Source organism: Arachis ipaensis, chromosome B09 (genome assembly GCF_000816755.2).
Source record: "Arachis ipaensis cultivar K30076 chromosome B09, Araip1.1, whole genome shotgun sequence".
Classification (NCBI taxonomy): Eukaryota; Viridiplantae; Streptophyta; class Magnoliopsida; order Fabales; family Fabaceae; genus Arachis; species Arachis ipaensis.
Window position 1 is genome coordinate 141,682,958 of NC_029793.2, and position 20,966 is coordinate 141,703,923.

Here is a 20,966-nt window from a genome sequence, read left to right on the forward strand (position 1 = left end):
CAGTGGACAATGCAGCGAAATTCATAGAGGCTTCGAAGTTGGGGAACGTGATACCACTTTACCGATGCATATTTTCTGATCATCTGACGCCGGTTCTTGCGTACCGGTGCTTGGTGAAGGAAGACGAGAGGGATGCTCCAAGCTTTCTCTTTGAGTCTGTGGAGCCTGGCCTCAGTGTTTCAAACATTGTGAGTGAACACAATAAATAAATAATCCTTTGTTTTGGTCTAATTCTATTGAGTCTTGTTCTTTCTAAACTTTGTGATTAATCTTGTGTTAGGGGAGGTACAGTGTGGTGGGAGCTCAGCCATGTATGGAGATTGTGGCCAAAGAGAACATGGTTACAATCATGGACCACGGGGAAGGATGCCGGACCGAGGAGATCGTCGAGGACCCTATGGTCATTCCTCGCAGAATCATGGAGAAGTGGAAACCCCAACTCATCGATGAACTTCCAGAAGCATTTTGTGGTAGGTGAATCAAACTCACTCATAACTGCATTTGTATGCATGTAGGTCTATTTGTCATTACTGCTTCATGCATTTTCCCACACTTGAGATAAATATGAATGAGATCATCAGTGATATAAAAAATATCCCTGGTATATTTTTAATTTACCATGTGCCATTTTCTTTTCTCCAGGTGGTTGGGTGGGTTATTTCTCTTATGATACAATGCGCTATGTAGAAAAGAAGAAACTACCCTTTTCTTCTGCCCCAATGGATGACAGAGGCCTCCCTGATGTTCATCTGGGCCTTTATGATAATGTTATTGTGTTTGATCATGTTGAGAAGGTACTGTCATATTTACCGTGTATTGTACAAGTTTTATTTTAGAGAATTCTTGCTTCGGTGTATGATTTTATATTCACCTTTCATGTTAACAGCAATACTGATTTTATATTCACCTCCCATTTGACCTGAATAAATGGGATAACTTACTAGAGCTTGTAGCAAGATGTACTGAATCTTGTAATTAGATTCAAACAAGTTATGTTCATTAGAATCACAACTTGGAGAATAATTTCATTTTATTTATTTGAGTATGTTCAACTCAGAAAGCATACGTGATTCATTGGGTTCGGTTGGACCGATATTCTTCTGCTGAGGAAGCCCTCAATGGTGGAATGGAGCGACTGGAAACTCTAGTATCTAGGGTGCATGACATAATTACGTGAGCAATCTATTCTTATCCTGTTAATCTTCTTCTTGGCCTAATTATAAAATTGGGATGGAATTTGGTTATGTTAGATTTGAGTATCTACGTTTATCATTGTCAATATCAGCCCAAGGCTGCCTGCAGGTTCAATAAAGCTACACACTCGTCTCTTTGGTCCCAAACTGGAGATGTCAAACATGACAAGCGAGGAATACAAGCAAGCAGTTTTGCAGGCTAAAGAGCACATATTGGCTGGTGATATTTTTCAAATTGTACTGAGTCAACGATTTGAACGGCGAACTTTTGCCGACCCATTTGAAGTCTACAGAGCACTGAGGATTGTTAATCCTAGTCCATATATGACTTATTTACAGGCTTGTCAATTTCCCTTGACATAATTATTTATAAGTTAGTCACACCTTCAAAGGTTAGGTTATTTAATCATTTACTGTTAACAGGCCAGAGGAAGTATTTTGGTAGCTTCAAGTCCAGAAATTCTTACACGAGTAAAGAAGGTAGCATTCTGTAACAATTAATCAAATACATAGCATCATCTTTTAATTTTCATACTTGGAACATAAATAATTTAATTCTATGATATAATTATAATGGGATTGTTGACCTTTTTAAATTGCTCTCATTTTACTTAACTTTTGGTAATGCCATGAACTTTATTAATAGGTGTTTCATATTTTGTTTGCAGAAAAAAATTACCAATCGTCCCCTTGCCGGGACTGTTAGAAGGGGGAAAACACCAAAAGAAGATATGATGTTGGAGAAGGAACTTCTGAATGATGAAAAGCAATGTGCAGAGCACGTAATGCTAGTTGATTTGGGGAGAAATGATGTTGGAAAGGTTTATACTTCTCTATTCTGGACTTGTGTCTTCAAATTTCACGTTGAATATATTATTACTAGAATATGAACCTAATGCTTTTTAATAAGTTGTGCATCCCCGTGTCAATCATTTCTTCTATTGTTCTAGCTTTGTGGTTTATGAAAGATTGATTATGCAGGTCTCAAAACCTGGTTCAGTTCAAGCTGAAAAGCTCATGAATATTGAGCGTTATTCCCATGTCATGCACATTAGCTCAACGGTAATAGTTTCTTCTATTGTTGATTCATATATATGGGAGCTAATGAGCTAGTTTCCCTTTGTTTTAGTTTATTTGATTTAGTTTTTCAAAAAATCCAGTTTCTCCAGCCTGATCTGTTTGAAGTGAAGAAACTTGTCTCAAATGATGGAAACTGTATTCATCTTTGCAGGTTACTGGGGAGTTACTAGATGATTTAACATGCTGGGATGCATTGCGTGCCGCTTTACCTGTTGGTACAGTTAGCGGAGCACCAAAGGTAATGTTTACCTGTACTTTGTAGATGTAGGGTCTTGATTATTACCAAGTCAATAGTGCAATCAAATATTTGACTTGTTTGGGGTCCCTAAGTAGTTGTCGATGTCATTGTATATGCTGGAAAACAGGTGAAAGCCATGGAGTTGATTGATCAGTTGGAAGTAAGAAGACGAGGGCCATATAGCGGGGGGTTTGGAGGCATATCTTTTGCCGGTGATATGGATATTGCCCTTGCTCTGAGGACCATAGTTTTCCCTACCAACACCCGTTTTGACACAATGTACTCGTACAAGGATGTCAACAAACGCAGAGAATGGATTGCCCATCTTCAGGCAGGAGCAGGAATTGTGGCCGACAGCGATCCGGCGGATGAGCAAAGGGAGTGCGAGAACAAAGCTGCTGCCCTTGCCCGTGCCATTGATCTTGCAGAATCTTCTTTTGTAGACAAGGAATAGTTTTATCCAGGAATTGACAATGTAGGAGCAAACGATGGGATTCCATCATTGAAGAATCGTATTTTGTTATCTTGACTTGGAATGTAGACCAAAGAGGAAAAATGTAAGTCTTAAGGTATTTCCCCTCGTTTTTGGAAAGAGGATGGAAGTGGATGAGAGGATGGAAACAAACGGACAATAAATCATAAATGAAAAGGTAACTAAGTTAGGTTATCCTTCTCAAGTAGGGATGGCAATACAACTCGTACCGCAACTATTAGTATCCACCCTGCTCCTACTTAGTTGGGGCTAGTAATTATACGATCTGGTGCAGGATGGATTTTGAGAGAAGTAGAGTTGGGGTCTGGATGTACCTGCCCCAACAAGAGGTTATAGAAGCGAAGCTGGGCAAATTAGGGATTTACGGTACAAGTATTTACTACTAATAAATAATAGTAGAACTAGTTTTATATGGAATAAAGTCAGCAGGGCGAGAGACGAGGATTGGTAGTGCGTAAACCTAATCCAGATTATTGTCATCTTTTTTTTTTTTTTTTACCAAAGATAGGAGACTCGAACCCGCAACCTCTCAATTGAGTATGGGGAGATTATGCCATTTGAGCTATTACTCATTGGCTTTAAAAATTTGGAAAGATAGGAGATTCGAACCCGCAACCTCTTAATTGAGTATGGGGAGTCTGCCATTTGAGCTATTACTCATTGGCTTTAAAAATTTGGAAAGATAGGAGACTCGAACCCGCAACCTCTTAATTGAGTATGGGGAGTCTGCCATTTGAGCTATTACTCATTGGCAAATTTGGAAAGATAGGAGACTCGAACCCGCAACCTCTTAATTGAGTATGGGGAATCTATGCCATTTGAGTTATAACTCATTGGCTTTAAAAATTTGGAAAGATAGGAGATTCAAACCCGCAACCTCTTAATTTGAGCTATTATTCATTTGAGCTATAACTCCTATCTTCCAATTTTTTAGATTATTGTCATCCTTACCTTCAATTTGGATTTAGCTCACATTTTTTTAAAACATATATTAAAGTTTCTATATAATTTTTTTAATAAATACAAAACAAATATATTAAAAAATTAAACTCTAATATCTTTTACAAAAAATTTCATAATAACTTAAAACACATATTAGTTAAATNNATCAAAATCAACTAATATATATTTATATAAAAATATATGATTATTTAACTCATGATTATTGAACTCATTTTCAATGTGTATTTTATATTTCAACATAGATTTTATATTTTAAAATTAACCAATACGTTGTTTACATCTAATATGATTGCATCATAAATAGGGCTGGCAATTCATACCCTACCCGCGGGTATCCAACCCGTTCAGGTAGGGTAGGCTACCCGATCTGTTGCGGGTAGGATAGGGTATGGGTTTAGGGTGTACTTTACCCTACCCCACCCTACCCGCACCTCATATATAACACATTTTATAAAATTAGGTATACAGTAAAGGAAGTGAGAGTTACACCCACAACCTCTCTTGTATAATGACTTACAATTAGTGAACAACCACTAAAACTAGTTAGTTAATTTAAAAATTTAGAACATTAGTTTTTTATTTTTTATGTTATTAATATGTATAAAATTCGAAATGATTGAATTTTATATTTACTTCGAAAAAATTTGATATTTCTGCAGGTAGAGTAGGGCTTAGAATTTTAGAGTGCGGATAGGATTAGAGTTGAGAGTTTAGAATTTTGGGGTTCACCAAAGAATCGAACTCTTGACCTTTCAGATCTAGAGCTCTAATACCATTCAACCCAGAAGCTTACACTGATGGAAAAAGGTAACACTAATGATTATATCTCTAATACTCCCTAAACCTCCATTGTACGCATTGTACAAATATTCCATTGGCTCCCATACTTTTGGTATTTTGAAATATACGAAATTAACTTTTAGAAGATCATTGTGTTGTGTTATTTTATTAGCGTTAACATAAGACTGAAGAATGACGGAATGATAACAGAGCAGAGTCACTTCCTATGGAAAGCGCTTAATCAAAAAACCACTCCTCAATCCATCAATACTCTCAATATTCCAAATTCCAATAGTAATCGTTTGACTTGATTTTCCAAACACAGTTCCGAATTCCAATCTTTCCAAGATAAATTTTGGAGGTATCTAATAAAAAGAGGAGTAATTTAATAAAAAGTTCAAACAACATATAACATCACTGACTCAAAACCACTGATTTTGGTTTGCTATGGTACAATAACATGGAAGAAGTAATTGAAGTCTATACCTACTACTTTAGGATGATGTAGATGCTAATTGCTTCATCTTTGCCTGTAAAATAACCGCCATTTCATCTGCAACATTTTTCTTTTTGGATGCAACCTGCAGTTTTGGATTATGCTGCTTTTCAGTTATAAATGGATAAGGCAAAACATACGACGCTAAACCTTTTTTTCACAAGAAATGTTACTTGAAACCACACTCCTCAAAAAAAAATCATGTTTAGCATAACCATAGAAATTACCATCAGCATCTAATCGGGAAAGCTTGCCTTAGAACAAGTAGTAAATATACATCTATCAAGTTTTAGAAGATGTGTAACAGGAAACTTACCTCAACAAGTTGATCGAAGTTTGACTTCAGTAGGTTGATTTTGCGCTCACAGTAATCTTTTCCTTCAGCCATCGTTTTCTATTTTCAGCATGAAGGAAACAATTACTTTTTTTTCTTTGAAAAGAAAGAGTACAACGCATCAATGTAGAGCATAATTCAAGCGAAAATCAAACAAAATAAAATGAGCTAGACCCTATAAATACAAAAAACTATTTCATCCAACACACAAACACGCACAAACCAGATAAAACAAACACCTTAAAAGTTTTCAACTCCACTATCATCTTCGACATTGCAAAGGAAACACTTACTTAACCATGGAAATATTGAACAGGATACAGAAAGGTTGTCTCTTATACTTTATTGTAAATGTGTAACTGTATAATGATTAAATGCACATATGGATACCTACCCAAGAATTGTAGTTTTTTTTTTTTTTCCCATGTCACTATTGAATATCCTTGGTAGATTTTGGCAGGTATTACAACGAATCATATCACTTGAATACAAACTAGCACGCGCAAAACATTTAAGTTTCGTTGAATATGGAAAGTTACAGATAGAACATTACAAGAACTGTACTTAACTCATCACTCAATTACATAACCCCCCCGCATATGAACCTAATATTTAGAAATTTTTTTTGTACCTCAAAAACTCATCATAGTTCTATCACTATGTATGCAAACAAGATAAACTGCATCTCTTTGGAGTTTCTGAAAACAAACGACAGTGGCAAAATACGCTAGTGGCTTGAAAGCAGTGCCATTGCTATCATAAAATGTTAACATCAATTTTCAAAGGAGACGCCAAAACAACACAATTCCAACGATTATTACTGAATAAAATCGAAGGACGCAATTCGGATCATAAAAGCAATCTACAAACACAGAATTCGATTAATAGGTTTTGATATAAAGCTCAGAAGCTGAAGAGAAGAGAAAGAGGGGAGCGTACCTCGATGAAGTAACCGGTGCCGACGTCGACGAGGACTTTCTGAGAATCGTCGAGGGTTCCGGGAACGTAAAGGGAGGCGGTGAGGGGGACGAGCATCTTGGAGGCGTGAGGGCGGAGGGAGAGGTCGTTGAGGGCGGAGGAAGCGATCTCGAGGCGAGTGGTGGCGGTGCGGATGTTGGTGAGGGAGTCCTGAAGGAGGTTAACTTCGAGATCCGCCTGTTCCTTCAACGCCCTCAGCTGCTCAACACTCATCCTCTCCAGTGGAATCCCTCCTCCTCCGCCTCCGCCTCCCTTCGACGACGCCATCTCCGATGATTCTCTCTCACTTCAGCTCAGCTCTGAGTGACTCGCGCTTTCTTTGGCAAACCCTCCCACGCGTGTGATTTCAAGTTGCAACAAAAGCCCAATACACCACACTACTCCAAAACAAAGTCTTAAACTCTTAATACATTCGCACAATTTGTACTTTAACTAGAAAAACAAAAATGTGAAAATGGACTAACGCAACTCACTTTTTTCTTTTTTCCTCGAAGAGTGGTTCGATATACAGTGGTTTGTGAGCAAAATCTATTCTTATGTAAATACCAATTTTTTAAAGTACATCAAAGGATTTTTTTGATAAAACAAAATAAACTTTGAAAATAAATTGACTGAAATCGAAATGAATGACATCAAATTTAAATAAAATAATAAATTACCTTCGACAAGATTGAAGAATTTTAAAATTAAAAAATAAAGTGCTGAATATTAAAAGGAAACAGGAAAGATAACTTGCTTGAAAAAATAAATTTGCAAAGAAAATAAATGTTATAGAAAATATAAATATAATTTAAAAACAATGGAAGGAACCCTATAGAAAAATGACTCGAATGCAGGTTCAGAAAATCTCTGGGATATAAGTGTGCTTTGAGTGTTTTTCTGAAGTAAAGTCCCAACCCTTTCTTCATCAAACCTTTACCTATTTATAAAAGTCTTCGACAATCAAGTTCAAGAGTAACTTCCATGTGAGCTAATCCTCGAGTAACCTGTTGAGTTTGAAAAACTAATATTCAATTAAAATGATGAATAAACATTATTAAAGTATTATTAAAGAGTTTTATTAAAATATTTTCAATTGTTGGTTTGATGTATTTGGTCAAGTGTGCAGGAAATAAAATGAAACAAGTTGGCCCAAAAAACAAATGCAAAGTCCAAGTCAACACGCTTTTGGTCCATCAATTAAGCCAAACCCAATCACATATCTTTAATCCAAAATAAAAGAAAATAAGAAAATGGTCCAAGGTTTTCAAAGCGCTTTTCGGTTATCTACTCCCTTGGTTTAAGTAATACATTTTTCAAGTTCCAATTCACTTTCTTTGAGACTTCCACTGAAAGCCATCAATTTTCTCTTCTCTCTCTTGCTTCGGTCACATCACTTATTCAAAGAAGAAGAAATAAGAAAAATGGAAAGTACAAAAGGAAGATTTTGAAGAAACGTAACAAGATTGTTGTCAAATCAAAGCAAAGAAAAGGGGCTACAACTAAGTAGCTAGTCTCTCTCGGTCAAAGCACAACAAAAGTTTATTTTCTCATTTGTACTACAATGAGGAACCAAGAAGAAAGCCACAAGTTCTCATGCACAGAAGAAGCAACCATGGAGAACGTGAAGCCATCTTGGTTCAGAAGCTCATCAACGTTCAAAATCAATACTTGGGGCCAAAGTCAAGCTGAACAGAAAAGATTGAAGAAGCTTGAAGAAAAAGGATGAGAGAGAAGAGGTGAGCATGCATGCAACAGACTCGGTTCTCTCTCTTCTCTCTGATGAAGTCACTGCTACTCAGATGTTGGAGAAGAAGAAAGTGTGAGGGTTGAACTTGTTTCAACCTTGGAGGCTTTACCCTTCTATATTAAGGATGAACGGCCAATAGTTGAAGGCAAGGCGAGTAAGTGAAAAGCACAGAGTTCACTCTCATAGCTACCCAAGCTATTAGAGTTCTTCTCCTTCACGTAGTTCAATTAGTATTCTCTTTTTCTCAGTTTTGATCTGTTTGAGTCTCATTTAAAAGGCAAACATGGTGAGGTTTGTAAGAAAAAGTCAATGAGAGGTAAAAAGCAATGAGTTAAACTAGGAGAAAAAAACCATAAGATATCTCAAGTTTACTTTGTACATCTTTCTGTTTTGTGTCATGATCTTGTGGGGATTCCCTTACAAGTTGAGTTAGCACTTTATTGTTGAAAGCTAGATTGAGGTCTAGTCAAATTTGGATTGGGTTTAGAATCTGGATTTGTCCCAGATAGGATTGGGTAGATCCTAGGGAAGCATTGGTGTTTGTAATCTTGAAAAAGAGATAGTGAAATTTCATCATTGTTGTGATGGAGACTAGATGTAGGTTACATTGCACCAAGTAGATGAACCAGGATACATCTAGTGTTATTTCTTCTTCCCTACTTCATTTTTGTTTCTGTCACTTAGGAGACAAAATGAAAATGTCTCTCAACTCGATACGAGACAAAAGTTAAAATATCTCCTAAGTTTCTTTGAGAAAGTAAAAATACTATACAGCAGAAAAAGAAGTTAAGATTCAACACCCCCTCTCTTAGCCACTTATAACCATCATAATCGTTTCCACTCTTTTTGCACAACGTGAGTAACCACTAAAAAATCAACTTCAAAGGACTTTAACTCTTCGATAGAGTACATCGACTAGCTCTTGTTTTTTATTCCTCGACAAACCATTCTCGATATAACTTCCATGCCTTGAAATAAAAGTCCATTATACTTTTGAGTATGTATTTTTCGAAACTAAATATTTTCGATCAACACATAGTGTAGCGAAAATTGAAATTATTCATTAAAAAAAAGATTGTGGATCAAATTGAATGCTACCTGTCTTTTTGTTGTTATGGATCTATTTTTATTGTAAAAGTGAATGTTACCTTTTTTTTTCCAATAACTTGGTTTGTTCTTGATCCTTAATAAGAATGATAGAGGAAACTAATTTAGATTGGTCTAGTGGTAGTTCGTTAGTCTGCTTAAGTAAATGTTGGTTCCGCCTTGTGTATATAGTAACCCATTATCCACTAATAAGGCCTTAAATGAAGTTCTGATTCGCGACAGATTAGTCCTTAACCTACCGGACTTAAAGAATACCGTGGGAAATTTTATCCAACTTTTCCCCTAATGTTTTCAATTTAACTAAAATTACTCTTGCATGTTAATTTCGTCTAAAATGTTAAGGATAAAATTTAATAAAAGTAAACGTTAAAAAATAATAAATATTAAGGACAAAAAATACATTTTACATAAAATTACAACTCAACTTAATTACACATGTTCCTGTGTGAATATAGATATTTCGAGGTATAGCTCGTTCTGCTGTCGCTTGAACTTGCTTTCCTGGGAATGAAGGTGAGGAACGTCGTCTTCTTATGAGGGTGGCGGCATTGGGCACCTGCAAAGGGACTCCAACGCTCAAGTAAGTAAGAGTGTGGGAGTATTCAGAATAAAATGGAATGAATTGCGTCCCTGTGACTTAGTTGGTACTAGTATATATGGAGTTACCTTTAGGCGATTATTCGTATCTTCTTCTTTGGTTTGACGAAGTCTATTTGGTATTATTCTGGTTGTTGGAGTTGTGGTTGTTTGATTGGAGAGATTTTCGGGGGAGTTATCCTTTTGGTTAGTGCTCCAATTCCAAGGTTGTTGGTGTGGGCCATACTTTGGGTAACGGATCATAGCCCCCAAGGTCGACCTGTTTGGTATACCAAACTATAAACAGGTTGAGCTTTGACGAAGTATAGCTCGGAGTTGGAGCTGGTAAGAGCCCCAAGCTCAACCTCGTTTTAGAGGTTATTCGAAAATGGGAGTGCCTTAATGGTTTGGCGGTAAATTGAATTTTTACTGTAAAGTGTGAATTTTTGTAAATATGATTTTTGCTTTTCTAGTGAGAAAAAATAAATGAAAGGTCACATTGAGTTAATGCGCCTGGGGAACCGGAGCAGTTTCTAAACTGTCAGTATGCTGCACCACGCGGAGATGGACGGGCTTGCTTTGACTTGGGTCTTCATTGTTTGAATTTTTAGTGGGCTAGGGGGTAAAATTTCATTCTTTTTCGTTTCTTTCGGTCTTGATTAGGTTTTTGTGTTGAGGTTATTTGTTGAAGAATGGACAGAAGAGGTTAGTGTTCTTTTGCTTTGTATTTCATTTCTTCTGAGTTTGTTTCTTTTCCTTTTGTGATGGAAAAGGGGAAAACTGTTTCAAAAAAGAATGCCAAGGGTCAAGGGAAAAAGGCTGTTGTTGAGGATAAAGATAGGCTTGTTGAGGAAGTTTTTGTTTGGGATCCCCGTGATCCCTTTGCTTGGGTTGCTGAGTCTGTGACGAAGTGGGTTTTATTTTTTTATGATGAGAATAGTATCTCTCAGCTAGGTCCGGTGTCGTCTTGGGTTAGGGATGGTTCAGATATAAAAAAGAAATCTTTGCCATGCAATGTTGCTGACCGTGTGTATCACCGAGGCGAAGGTTTTGAATTTTTCTTTATGTACAGTTGTGTATTTGTTAAGCTTGGTGTCAAGTTTCCGTTCTCTGAGTTTGAGTGTGGGGTGCTTATGCAATTGAAATATGCCCCCTCCCAGTTACATCCAAATTTCTAGGCGTTTGTGAGGGGGTTTGAAGTATTGATGAATTGTCTTGGGGTTGTACCATCATTGGAGGTATTTTTTGCTTTATTTCAGTGTAAAGGTGTTAAGAGGGGTTGTTGGTTGAACCTGGCTAGTGTTCCTGGCCGAGCTATTTTCAGTTTGTACAAGTCTTCGTATAAAGGGTTTAAGTCGATGTTTTTGAAAATTGGGGTTGATGATAATGAGTTTCCGTGGTATATGGATGAGTGCTTGCTGGAGAAGTTTCCTTTATACTAGGTTCCGAGGCCTAGGCAGATACTGGGGATGGAAAGGATGGAGTATGAAAACGAGATGGTAGTTGAATGTTTAGTAAATAATGTCTCTTTGTGTGATTTGTTGTCTGTTGTTGACCTTCTTGAATTGGAGTCTGATAGAGATGCTTTATCTGAGTATATAGGTAATTGCCGAATAGAGATTCGAATGTATTATTTGTTGTTGGTTTCGTATTTGATTTGTATTTAATGTATTGCAGTTGAAAAAGCTCCGAAAGTTACTTCAAATGGATTGCGAGATTTTTTTCGTACCAAAAATATTGAGAAGCAAGGGTTAAGTAGTCATGTCGTGGCCGAGAAAGGTGCGGAAGTGGATCAGCCATCGCCAGCTAAGAAAGTGAGTTATAAAAGAAAAAGGGGAGAGGGTAAAAAAGAAAAGGGGGTTGGGGTGTCCGAAGATAAGTTTGGCGGGAAGGAAGTCAATTTAGAACAGGTAAAGAGATTTACTGACAACCAGAGGAGTCTTCATGGGTACAAGGGTGATGAGGATCTGACCTCCTTATGGAGTGAACACTTCCCTTTTTCTATTGTTGCTGATAAATATGGTCAGAGTCCCTCTGATGTGAAGCTTTTGCATGACATTGGGGATGTTGGTATCTTGCAGTATTTGCAGGTATATTATGTTATATTCGTAGTGACTGTGGTATTTGGTTTTGTTTTCGTGTTCTCAGGTTTTGTGTTTTTTCAGGTGATGGGAGCTTGGCTGATGTGTGTTGGCCGAACTCAGGAACTTAAGCATGCTCGTGACTCCTTTGATAGGGCATCTATGAGTCAATTGATGCAGGATAATCTGGAGAAAGGGAATAAGTTTCGGGATGCTCTAGACCTGGTGAACTCCTTGCAAGAGAAATTGACTACCGCTGAAACTGCTGAAAATAAATTCAAAGAAGAGAAGGTTGCTTTTGAGGCTAGATTGGTGGTGCTTGTTGCGGAGAAGAAGCAATTAGAAACTGAGAAAGAAGATCACGGCCTTGAGATGTTTGCCGCCGGCTTTGAGAGAGCAGCATAGCAAGCCAGGCTCTTGGCCTCTGAGGTGGATTTGTCTCTGATGGACCCTTGCAAGGTTGTTGTGGGTGGTCAGCTAGTAGAGGATGAGGATGATGATGAAGAGGAGCAGGGTGAAAACCCGAATGTCTAGTTGTTTTCTGTAATAGACTTAGTATTTTCTGTCTTCATGGTTATGTATGTTGGGGTTTCCGGCTTATAGCCGATTGTTGGCTTCTTAGCCAAAAACATCTGACTTAGAATTTTGATAACATGTTTAAAGTACATATTTGGTTGGTTATTTGATTTTCTCGTATGAAAATCTTTTTGAATGTTCATACTATTAGTTAGTATTATTTGTTGATAGTATTCGGTCGAGTAGGATAAAGAATTTAATTATTTGTTGCATTGTGGAATGGTAATTGGTAGAGTGCGGGGTGGTGTGCCTCATTAAAATCTCTCTAGTAAAACCCGCCTTAGGAAAAAAATATGGTAGTAGGAAAAAGAATACATCACCGTGCCCGACTTATAGACTAATTGTAGTACATTCTTAAAGAAGAAATGTTCCAATTATTTGGTAGTATTGAGCCATCAAGTGTTTGTAATTTGCAAGGTTCTGAAAACCAAACCGATCATCGAACCGTTCTAGCTACTGGTTCACTGATTCATAGGTTCAACCGATTCGACCGTGGTTGAACCGGAAAAACCGTTTTCTAATAAAATAATAAATAAAATATAAATAAACACATTAAAACATAATTATAGTCTAATATGAACCTTAAAGTTATAATTACATGTCCCTAAAGGCCATTGGGAGCACCATATATTCCCAACCTAAATTCTCAACCGTTACCTCACTTATTCTAATTACTACCTGCATAGGTCTAAAGTTTTAATATGATTCATTGCTGCATCAAAATATCCCAAACAATTTAACTAAATCATCTATTGTCTGGTTACTGTAATCCAGTACGTGTTCCAGCAAGTCTTTATATGTTAAAAAATATTCTACCAATTTGTCCGGCTGAGCAGTCTTTATATGTTTAAGTCTCCTATTCTTATTGCCCGGCTGAGCAGCCTTTGAAATTTGAACATACCTACAACAATCATGAAATATAGAAATCTTAACAAAACCCTGAACATTCACTTCCATTGCAGCAAAATCTTAATTATTTTTTCCACAAAGATTGTTTTTTTCTTCATTATACCAAACATTTTTTCAGAGGATTAGTCAAGCAGCTAATTCTAGGTATCCCTTCACTAGTTCCAGTCCCCATGAATATAATCTCTGCCTGATCACTAGGTAATTCAACCCCAATATCTCCATTTGCAGAAGCTGCAGTAGCAAATAGAATAAAGGCAAAAAATCAACACAAATTTCACCTAATCCCATATCAAATTAAGAATCTGAATAATCCAAAAGCATAGTTCTAACTTCAATTAAATAATATCAGAGTACAATCATGCAATCAAATTATGATAATAAATAAATAAGTGAAACAAAATTGGAGAGTAGTTAGTTAGATAGTTACTGGATTGGAGGCGAGAGTGAATGGGAAAGAGAAGAGAAACGGAAGAGGGAGAGCGCCAACAGGAAGAAAAGGAAGAGCGAAATCAGTTCAATAAACAAACAACATCCAAAGTTCACAGTTTGGGTGTTCATCATGCTGAATCACAGATTAGTTTCAGTTCAAAGTAAAATCATCCAGTTTGAGTAATCACACTACATAGTTCAAAGAAAAATAAAACAGGGAGAGTGGGAGACACTGAGACAGCGAAGGCACCTTCAAGGAAGAACATGCAACAGGGAGAGTGAGAGCGAGGCGGTGGGAGACAGCGAAGGCACCTTCTCAGTTCTCGACGACTGCTGCGATGGCTCGACGGCAGTGGCTCGACCCGTGAGAGTGAGGCGTTCTCACTTCTCAGTTCTCGACGGCTCTGCGGTGGCTCGACGGCGAGCCCTCGACCCGTGTGACGGTGTGAGTGTGACAGTGACTCAGTGAGGCGTTGGAAGCAGCTTCAGCGAAGCCTGCTCGAAGAATGAGAACCACTGAAGCAAAGAAGGGAAGGCGTTTTGGTGATTTAGGGATCTCAGCATCTGGAGTTTTGGTGATTTAGAGATTCAGAACGAAAAAATGGCAGCGTTTTGTTGCCATCCAAAAAATCGGCCAGGTCACAGTTCGGTTCGACCGACCGGTTACTGGCCGGTTCACCGGTTCAATTCCAGTTTTTGAATTTCACGGTTTTGATGAATGTCCGAAACATTTTTCAGTCCGGTTCATGGTTCGACCGGTCTGACCGGCCGGTTCGAACTAGTTTTCAGAACATTGGTAATTTGTATGCTCCTTTGCCGATGAGTTTGCAAATCCGGAATAGGCCTTCCCAATTAGCGCCTAGCTTGCCATGTCCTGGTGGCTTTCATACCGTTGTTCTTTTTTACCATTACCATGTTGGCTAACCAGGTGGAGTATCTGAGCTTTCTTATGAATCCAGCGTTGAGGAGCTTTTGAGTTTCCTCTAAGGAAGCTGCCCTTTTATCTGTGCCAAGATGTCTTTTCTTCTGGGCTATAGATCGGATAGATGGATTGATTGCCAACTTGTGACAAATGACATTGGGATCTATTCCTGGCATGTCTGCTGGAGTCCACGCGAATAGATCAACATTTTGCCTCAGTAGCCCGGCCAGTTGTTCTCGTTCTTCGTTTTTCAGTGCATTACTGAGGTATGTATATTTTTCTTCCTCGGCTGTTAGTGGAGCCTTTGTGAGGTCGTCTGTTGGCATCGGTTATTCTTGATGGTTGGTTCAAGGATCTAAGTCGGCCAACGGGGGTAATGATTTTGAATTGTATACTATGTGGACATACTGTATGTTGCTCAGGCTGTCTTGAGTATTCGGTCTTTAGGCTGGCGTTATAGCACTACCTGGCTTCTCTCTGGTCTCCATGAATTGTTACGACTTTGTTATCCTGGGAAAAGAACTTGACACACAAATGCACAGTGGAAATAATAGCATTGAAAGCATTTAAAGAAGGTCTACCTAGAATTATATTGTAAGGACTTCTGCAATCAACAACTAGATATTGTATGTCTATAGTGTTATAGTCAGGATAGTTTCCAAGTGTGGTTTGTAACCAGATATAACCTCAGATAGGAACCCGCTCACCTGAGAAACCTACCAGTTCCCCGGATGATGGTTGGAGGGCTTTGTCACTTAACTTCATTTTCTGAAATGTTGAGTAGAATAGCACGTCTGCGCTACTCCCTGGGTCCATCAAAATTTTCTTGACCAATGGTTCTCCAACCGGCGCAGAGATGACTACGGGGTCGTCGAGGTTGCAGTCATTTGCCTTATAGTCCTTGGGGAGAAATGAGATATCTGGTTTGTGTGGGTTGATGGGTTGAGATGAGGTTGATCCTGTCACTGAAATCATAGCCTGGTAGGATCTCGTTCTAGCCGAGTTTGTGTATCCTAGCTCCTCCTGCAAAACCGTCAGAAATATAATTTATTACTCGACGGGGTGGATTGACATCATCGTCTACCTTTTTCCCCTTGTATCGGGGATTGTCGATTGTTTTGGAATGTTGACCGAGGTCTTCTGTATGCCGCTTTCTCCCTCTGGTATCAATATATTTGTCTAGTAGGTCTTGTTGGGCCAGTTTTTCGAGAAGGTATTTGGCGATGACGCAGTCATCTGTTGTATGTCCATATTTCTGATGGAAGGTGCAGTACTTGGACTTGTCTACGTATCGTTGGTCTTGGTATATGCCTGCTTTGTTTAGCGGTTTGATAAGTTTTGAGTGCAGGATATCTCTGATGATGTCCTCTCTCTTGGCATTGAAGGGGAGTGTAGTTGTCGAACTTAGATGTGAGTTTGAATGATCTTTGGTCTGTCCTGTTACTTGGGTGTTTGTTCCACTTCTCGCCTTCTCTGTTCGAGGCGGGTTTCTCTGCTTTTCAAAGTGTTCAGAGCTCTTCAATCTCGATTTGGGTTGTTGCCTTTTCTCGAAATTCGGCTAGAGTTTTCGGCTTTGCTATGACTATGGTCTCCTAGAATTTCCCGGGGCGGAGGCCGCTCTTCAGGGCATGAAGGTGGACTTCAGGGTTCAAGTTGGGTATTTCATTGGTCGCTTCAGCGAATCTGGTCATGTAGTCCTTCAGGCTTTCATGCGGCCCTTGCTTAATGGTGCTCAGGTAGTCGGAGTTGTGCACGTATATCTTGGATGCAGCGAAATGGTTGATGAATTGGTCGGCTAGTTCATCGAAACTAGAAATGGAGCCTTCAGGGAGGTTGGAGAACTAAATCAGGGCGGCTCCGTCTAGGAAGGTTGGGAAAGTACGACATAGGATTGGGTCGGATTCTTTGTTTATGAACATCATGGTATAGAAGTTGGTGACGTGGATGTTTGGGTCCCCTATCCCTACATAGGGTTTCAGGGTCATTGGCAGGGTGAAATTTTTTGGAATCTGAAAGCTCATGACTTCTTTTGTGAAAGGATTAGTTCTTTTGGTTACGATTTTTGGGGGGAGTGGGTATGGTATGCTTTGCCTCTGACGTGTGCTCGTCATTGTCATCCTTGTTCTCCGCGTTCTTGTGCTCTCCTCATTTACTTTGACTATTTTGCTTTTGATGCAAGAGCTCGGCCATTTTCAGATTCTCCACTCTGAGAGATTCGTTGATGGCCAGTAATTCGGCCGAGTTGGGGTTTGAAGGGGCGTTGCTATGAGCATCCACCATATGTCATGACCTGCAAGGAAAAGAAAAGAAGAAAGCACAGAAAATATATAGAAAGATGTGGGGTTAGAAAATCTCGGGCCCCATGGTGGGTGCCAAATGTTCCTATGTGAATATAGATATCCGAGGTATAGCTCGTTCTGCTGTCACTTGAACTTGCTTTCCTGGGAATGAAGGTGAGGAACATCATCTTCTTATGAGGGTGGCGGCATTGGGCACCTGCAAAGGGACTCCAACACTCAAGTAAGTAAGAGTGTGAGAGTATTCAGAATGAAATGGAGTGAATTGCATCCCTGTGACTTAGTTGGTCACTAGTATATATGGAGTTACCTTTAGGAAGTTATTTGTATCTTCTTCTTTGGTTTGACGAAGTCTATTTGCTATTATTCCGGTTGTTGGAGTTGTGGTGGTTTGATTGGAGAGATTTTCGGGGGAGTTATCCTTTTGGTTAGCGACCCAATTCCGAGGTTGTTGGTGTGGGCCATACTTTAGGTAACAAATCAACACATAATGAGTTCTACCTCAACTTCAATTATCATTCATTATTAGCTTCTAATCTATGATCTTATTTAAGAATGGCAATGGATCTCTATGCCTCCCCCGACCTTGTCTTTGTTTAGTAAAGCATCTCTAGTCCTGCCTTATTCCCATCACTCTTCCTCATTTATTCTCCTCTCACACGAGGGATACAGATACCTGCAAAGATCCATGGATATTAAGTTTTAATTTTTTTTTTCAAAAAAAGTTAATGCAACCATAATAAAATTTAATACAATTCGATCAAATGTATCAAATTAAAACATAATCCAAATACAAATCCAACATAATCAACATACACACAAAATGTTCAACATACAAATTAAAATAAAATAAAATATAAAATTTTCTAACAAAATAATATAACAATTCTTAGGACTATACATAACTTATATATAAAAATGGATGTTTAAGTAATTTCTCCTTCATGGAGATTTTGTGGGTAACTCAATTCCTGCTTCAGTTTCCATTTATTTGCCAAACAAGTACCGTCGTCGTGGAGATTTTGCGGTCCTCGTTAATCCCCATCATAAATAATCCTGCGGATATATGTTTTTTTGCCATCGTTAATTTTATTAGTCATCATTACCGACTTAATTATCGAAATAACATTAATGATATTCATCAACCTAATATCTATAGAAAACACTTTCTACCTTCAAACGAAGGAGATCTATTAACTTCTACAAACTAATCTCATATTTTATATTCAATAGTGTTAGGGAACCAAGAGGGTTCCAGCTAAAAATCTGTCAACTGCTGTTGGGCCAGGATCCAGAATCCCATATCACCTTAGCAACATCCAAAAATTCTATCTTGGTAAACTAATTTCATCCTACCCAAAACCCTACCCCTTACTTTCACCGTTTTACTGCAGCACATTTTGAAACACACCCACCGTCGCGCCAGAATACCGGGAGCTGCGCGTACACCTCCTACCTCCTCCATTGGACGCAGCGCCTTTGCCGACCACGTGCGGGCAACCTTGGAGCGCCGTCATTCCAGAACGCCACAACCGAACCATCCCTTCGGTGCTTCCCCAATCTCGGATGCCAAGTTGTGAGAAACAATTAGGTTCCGCTGCTCACAGAGGGTTCGCCGCTAGTGCTGCATGCCTATTTTGGCAGCATCGTTGAGGACTCCCGACTCTGCTCCGCCAAACACTGGTTGAGGTCTACTGCTCCAGCCTGGAAAACCTACCTTCACATGACTAATTGGTATGTATGTAGTTGTTGCTTCTGATTTCAACTGCATGTTTTTTCAATAAAATTTGGTCAATGTATTATAACGGTGTTTCTGGGTATTTTTTGGAGATTATATATTGCTATTAGGGTGTATAGTTCATGTACTAGTACTGGGAGTAGTATAGTTCATGTTACGGTGATTATGCTTATTTGAATTGAAGATTAGAGGTTGCTATTAGGGTGTATAATTCATGTACTAGTATTGGAAGTAGTATAGTTCATGTTACAGTGTTTATGCTTATTTAAATTGATTTAAGGTTACTTTATGGGTAAGAGTGTTGTTATCAAAATACGAGAGCAAATCATTCAATGAGAGTGGAAATTTTGAAAAAAAAAGTCTAATGTGATGAGAATAAGATTTAATTTACATTACAGGCAAAAGTATTTCAGAAAAAAATAGCAGGAATTATTTATCGCCTCCAACAATTATATATCTTGTTAACCCAACGGATTTTTATAAATGTTAAAGTGAGTATAAATATAGTTGGCAATCACTGTCATGCTCTTGGTTGAGCAGTGTTTTTTCTGTTTGGATTCATAGGGGGTAAGAAACGTACTTCACTGGTAATTATGATGTTTTTCCTGATTGAACTTGGGTCTGAACTGATTTTATCAACTTCCAGCAAGAAAATTCGATTTTTTGGGTAAGATTTGTTGGTGGTTTTACAACATCTATTGGATTTTATTAGTTACCTAGAACATAAAATTTGAAATGGTTTAATTCTGTTTTGTAATCTATGCTTAGCTTCAGGAACTATGGTTGTAGTCGATGTGGTTTACCTTTGCTAATTTGTTGGATGTTGTTGAATTGCTATAACTTGCGAATGGATGATTCTGAAATTAGAAAGCGAAAGATGTTGTTATTGGGAATTGGGTTTTGATATATTGACTTTGATTGGTGATTGATTGTTACTATTCTCTTAATTGTGGTTTGGATTTTGGATGGTGAAATTATAGTAAATTTTGTCTGATTTGTGTCGAACTAAGTTTTGGTCCTTACTCATGATTCAAGCGTCAATTTATTAGGAACTCTGAAATTGTTTCTACTACCTGTGTTGTAGCTTAATGCTTGTTAAATCATGTTTCCTATATGCAAATTTACCTGTTTGCTTTCTAATCTTTTATACCCCGGAACACACACTTGATGCAATCTGTGTAACTTAAGACTCTCTTCAGGCGGTTTTCTATTCATGTTGAACATCTACTCTAATTTTGCATGTGTTTAAAAATGAACCTCGTGCAATTTGATATATACTGCTTTTAATTTTGGTTTAATATGGTATTATTTGATGTGGGTTTCGTAAAGCATCATCAATCGTGTTTAATTGAGAACTCTTTTAATGTTGCCTCTGATGTTTGTTGGCAGTATCCATTAAAGGATTAGGGGCTATTTTCTGTGAAACCGCAGCAGGATTGTTTTGCAAAAAAGCCAACCAACATGGGAAAAAAGGTAAAATGATGTCTACCATTCGCAGTTTAACATTCCACATGATCTTATGTGTGACTTATAGCTATTGTAACAATTAAAAGAAATTGTTAGAGTTGCGGTACTCGCCCAGCTACATACATGACATGATGAGCACGCTATCTAAAAACAACTCCGTTGAGAAGCTTGCGGAGATTGATGAGATCGGACAACAACCGAACTCTGGAATTTAGTTTACAGTTGTCCAATGGCCACAGAATCATATAGGATGGAGTTCAAGAGATATTTCCTACTGGTGGTAATGAAAATGTTCCTGTGACCCACCACTCAACAGGCACTTTTGCCATGGCACATCTACCCTGTCTTAGATGTTTCTGATCCACGGAGATTCAACTAGCTGTTGGAAATTCTGAAGTGGTTCGACAAGGCAGTCGAGAAGTATAAGCTGAAAGGGAACAAAACATGTGAAGGCTGCATGTTTGTCATGCTGGTAGGATGCAATGACTATTAGTAAATTCAGTATGCTATTTTTTTACGAAGAACATAACTTGTAGAAAATTAATTTCCTATACATTAGTTTGGAGAGTTCAGGCTCTAG

General features: G+C 38.2%; 2 protein-coding genes across 3 annotated transcripts in view; one reads left to right on the forward strand and one right to left on the reverse strand.

Annotated features, from left to right (window-relative positions):
* The window catches only part of LOC107617507 (anthranilate synthase alpha subunit 2, chloroplastic), a 3,722-nt gene extending 619 nt beyond the window's left edge, over window positions 1–3,103 (forward strand). The window contains exons 2-11 of the mRNA XM_021110944.1: window positions 4–188; window positions 281–470; window positions 643–794; window positions 1,058–1,173; window positions 1,286–1,532; window positions 1,617–1,673; window positions 1,862–2,014; window positions 2,175–2,255; window positions 2,425–2,511; window positions 2,639–3,103. Coding sequence (XP_020966603.1) covers window positions 4–188; window positions 281–470; window positions 643–794; window positions 1,058–1,173; window positions 1,286–1,532; window positions 1,617–1,673; window positions 1,862–2,014; window positions 2,175–2,255; window positions 2,425–2,511; window positions 2,639–2,965 — 1,595 coding nt within the window. The 3' untranslated portion in view covers window positions 2,966–3,103. The remainder of the gene's footprint in view (window positions 1–3; window positions 189–280; window positions 471–642; window positions 795–1,057; window positions 1,174–1,285; window positions 1,533–1,616; window positions 1,674–1,861; window positions 2,015–2,174; window positions 2,256–2,424; window positions 2,512–2,638) is intronic.
* On the reverse strand, window positions 4,985–6,991 carry LOC107617509 (probable prefoldin subunit 5). 2 transcript variants are annotated; one of them, XM_021110945.1, is made up of 4 exons: window positions 6,517–6,991; window positions 5,560–5,637; window positions 5,234–5,328; window positions 4,985–5,112 (listed from the first exon to the last, which is right to left on the reverse strand). In XM_021110945.1, the coding sequence occupies exons 1-3, from the start codon at window positions 6,820–6,822 to the stop codon at window positions 5,242–5,244; spliced, it is 471 nt and encodes a 156-aa protein (XP_020966604.1). In that variant the 5' UTR covers window positions 6,823–6,991; the 3' UTR covers window positions 4,985–5,112; window positions 5,234–5,241. The 2 variants fall into 2 exon arrangements, with proteins under 2 accessions (XP_020966604.1, XP_016174765.1); XM_016319279.2 differs by having other exon boundaries at window positions 4,985–5,328; window positions 6,517–6,988.

Bases quoted from the DNA above. Each gene is read 5' to 3' on its own strand.
- LOC107617509 (XM_021110945.1), bottom strand. From the start codon at position 6,822: ATGGCGTCGTCGAAGGGAGGCGGAGGCGGAGGAGGAGGGATTCCACTG. The intron at 5,638-6,516 runs GTACGCTCCCCT...TGCTGAAAATAG, and splicing joins GCACCGGTTACTTCATCGAG to AAAACGATGGCTGAAGGAAA. The intron at 5,329-5,559 runs GTAAGTTTCCTG...CCAAAACTGCAG, and splicing joins ACTTCGATCAACTTGTTGAG to GTTGCATCCAAAAAGAAAAA.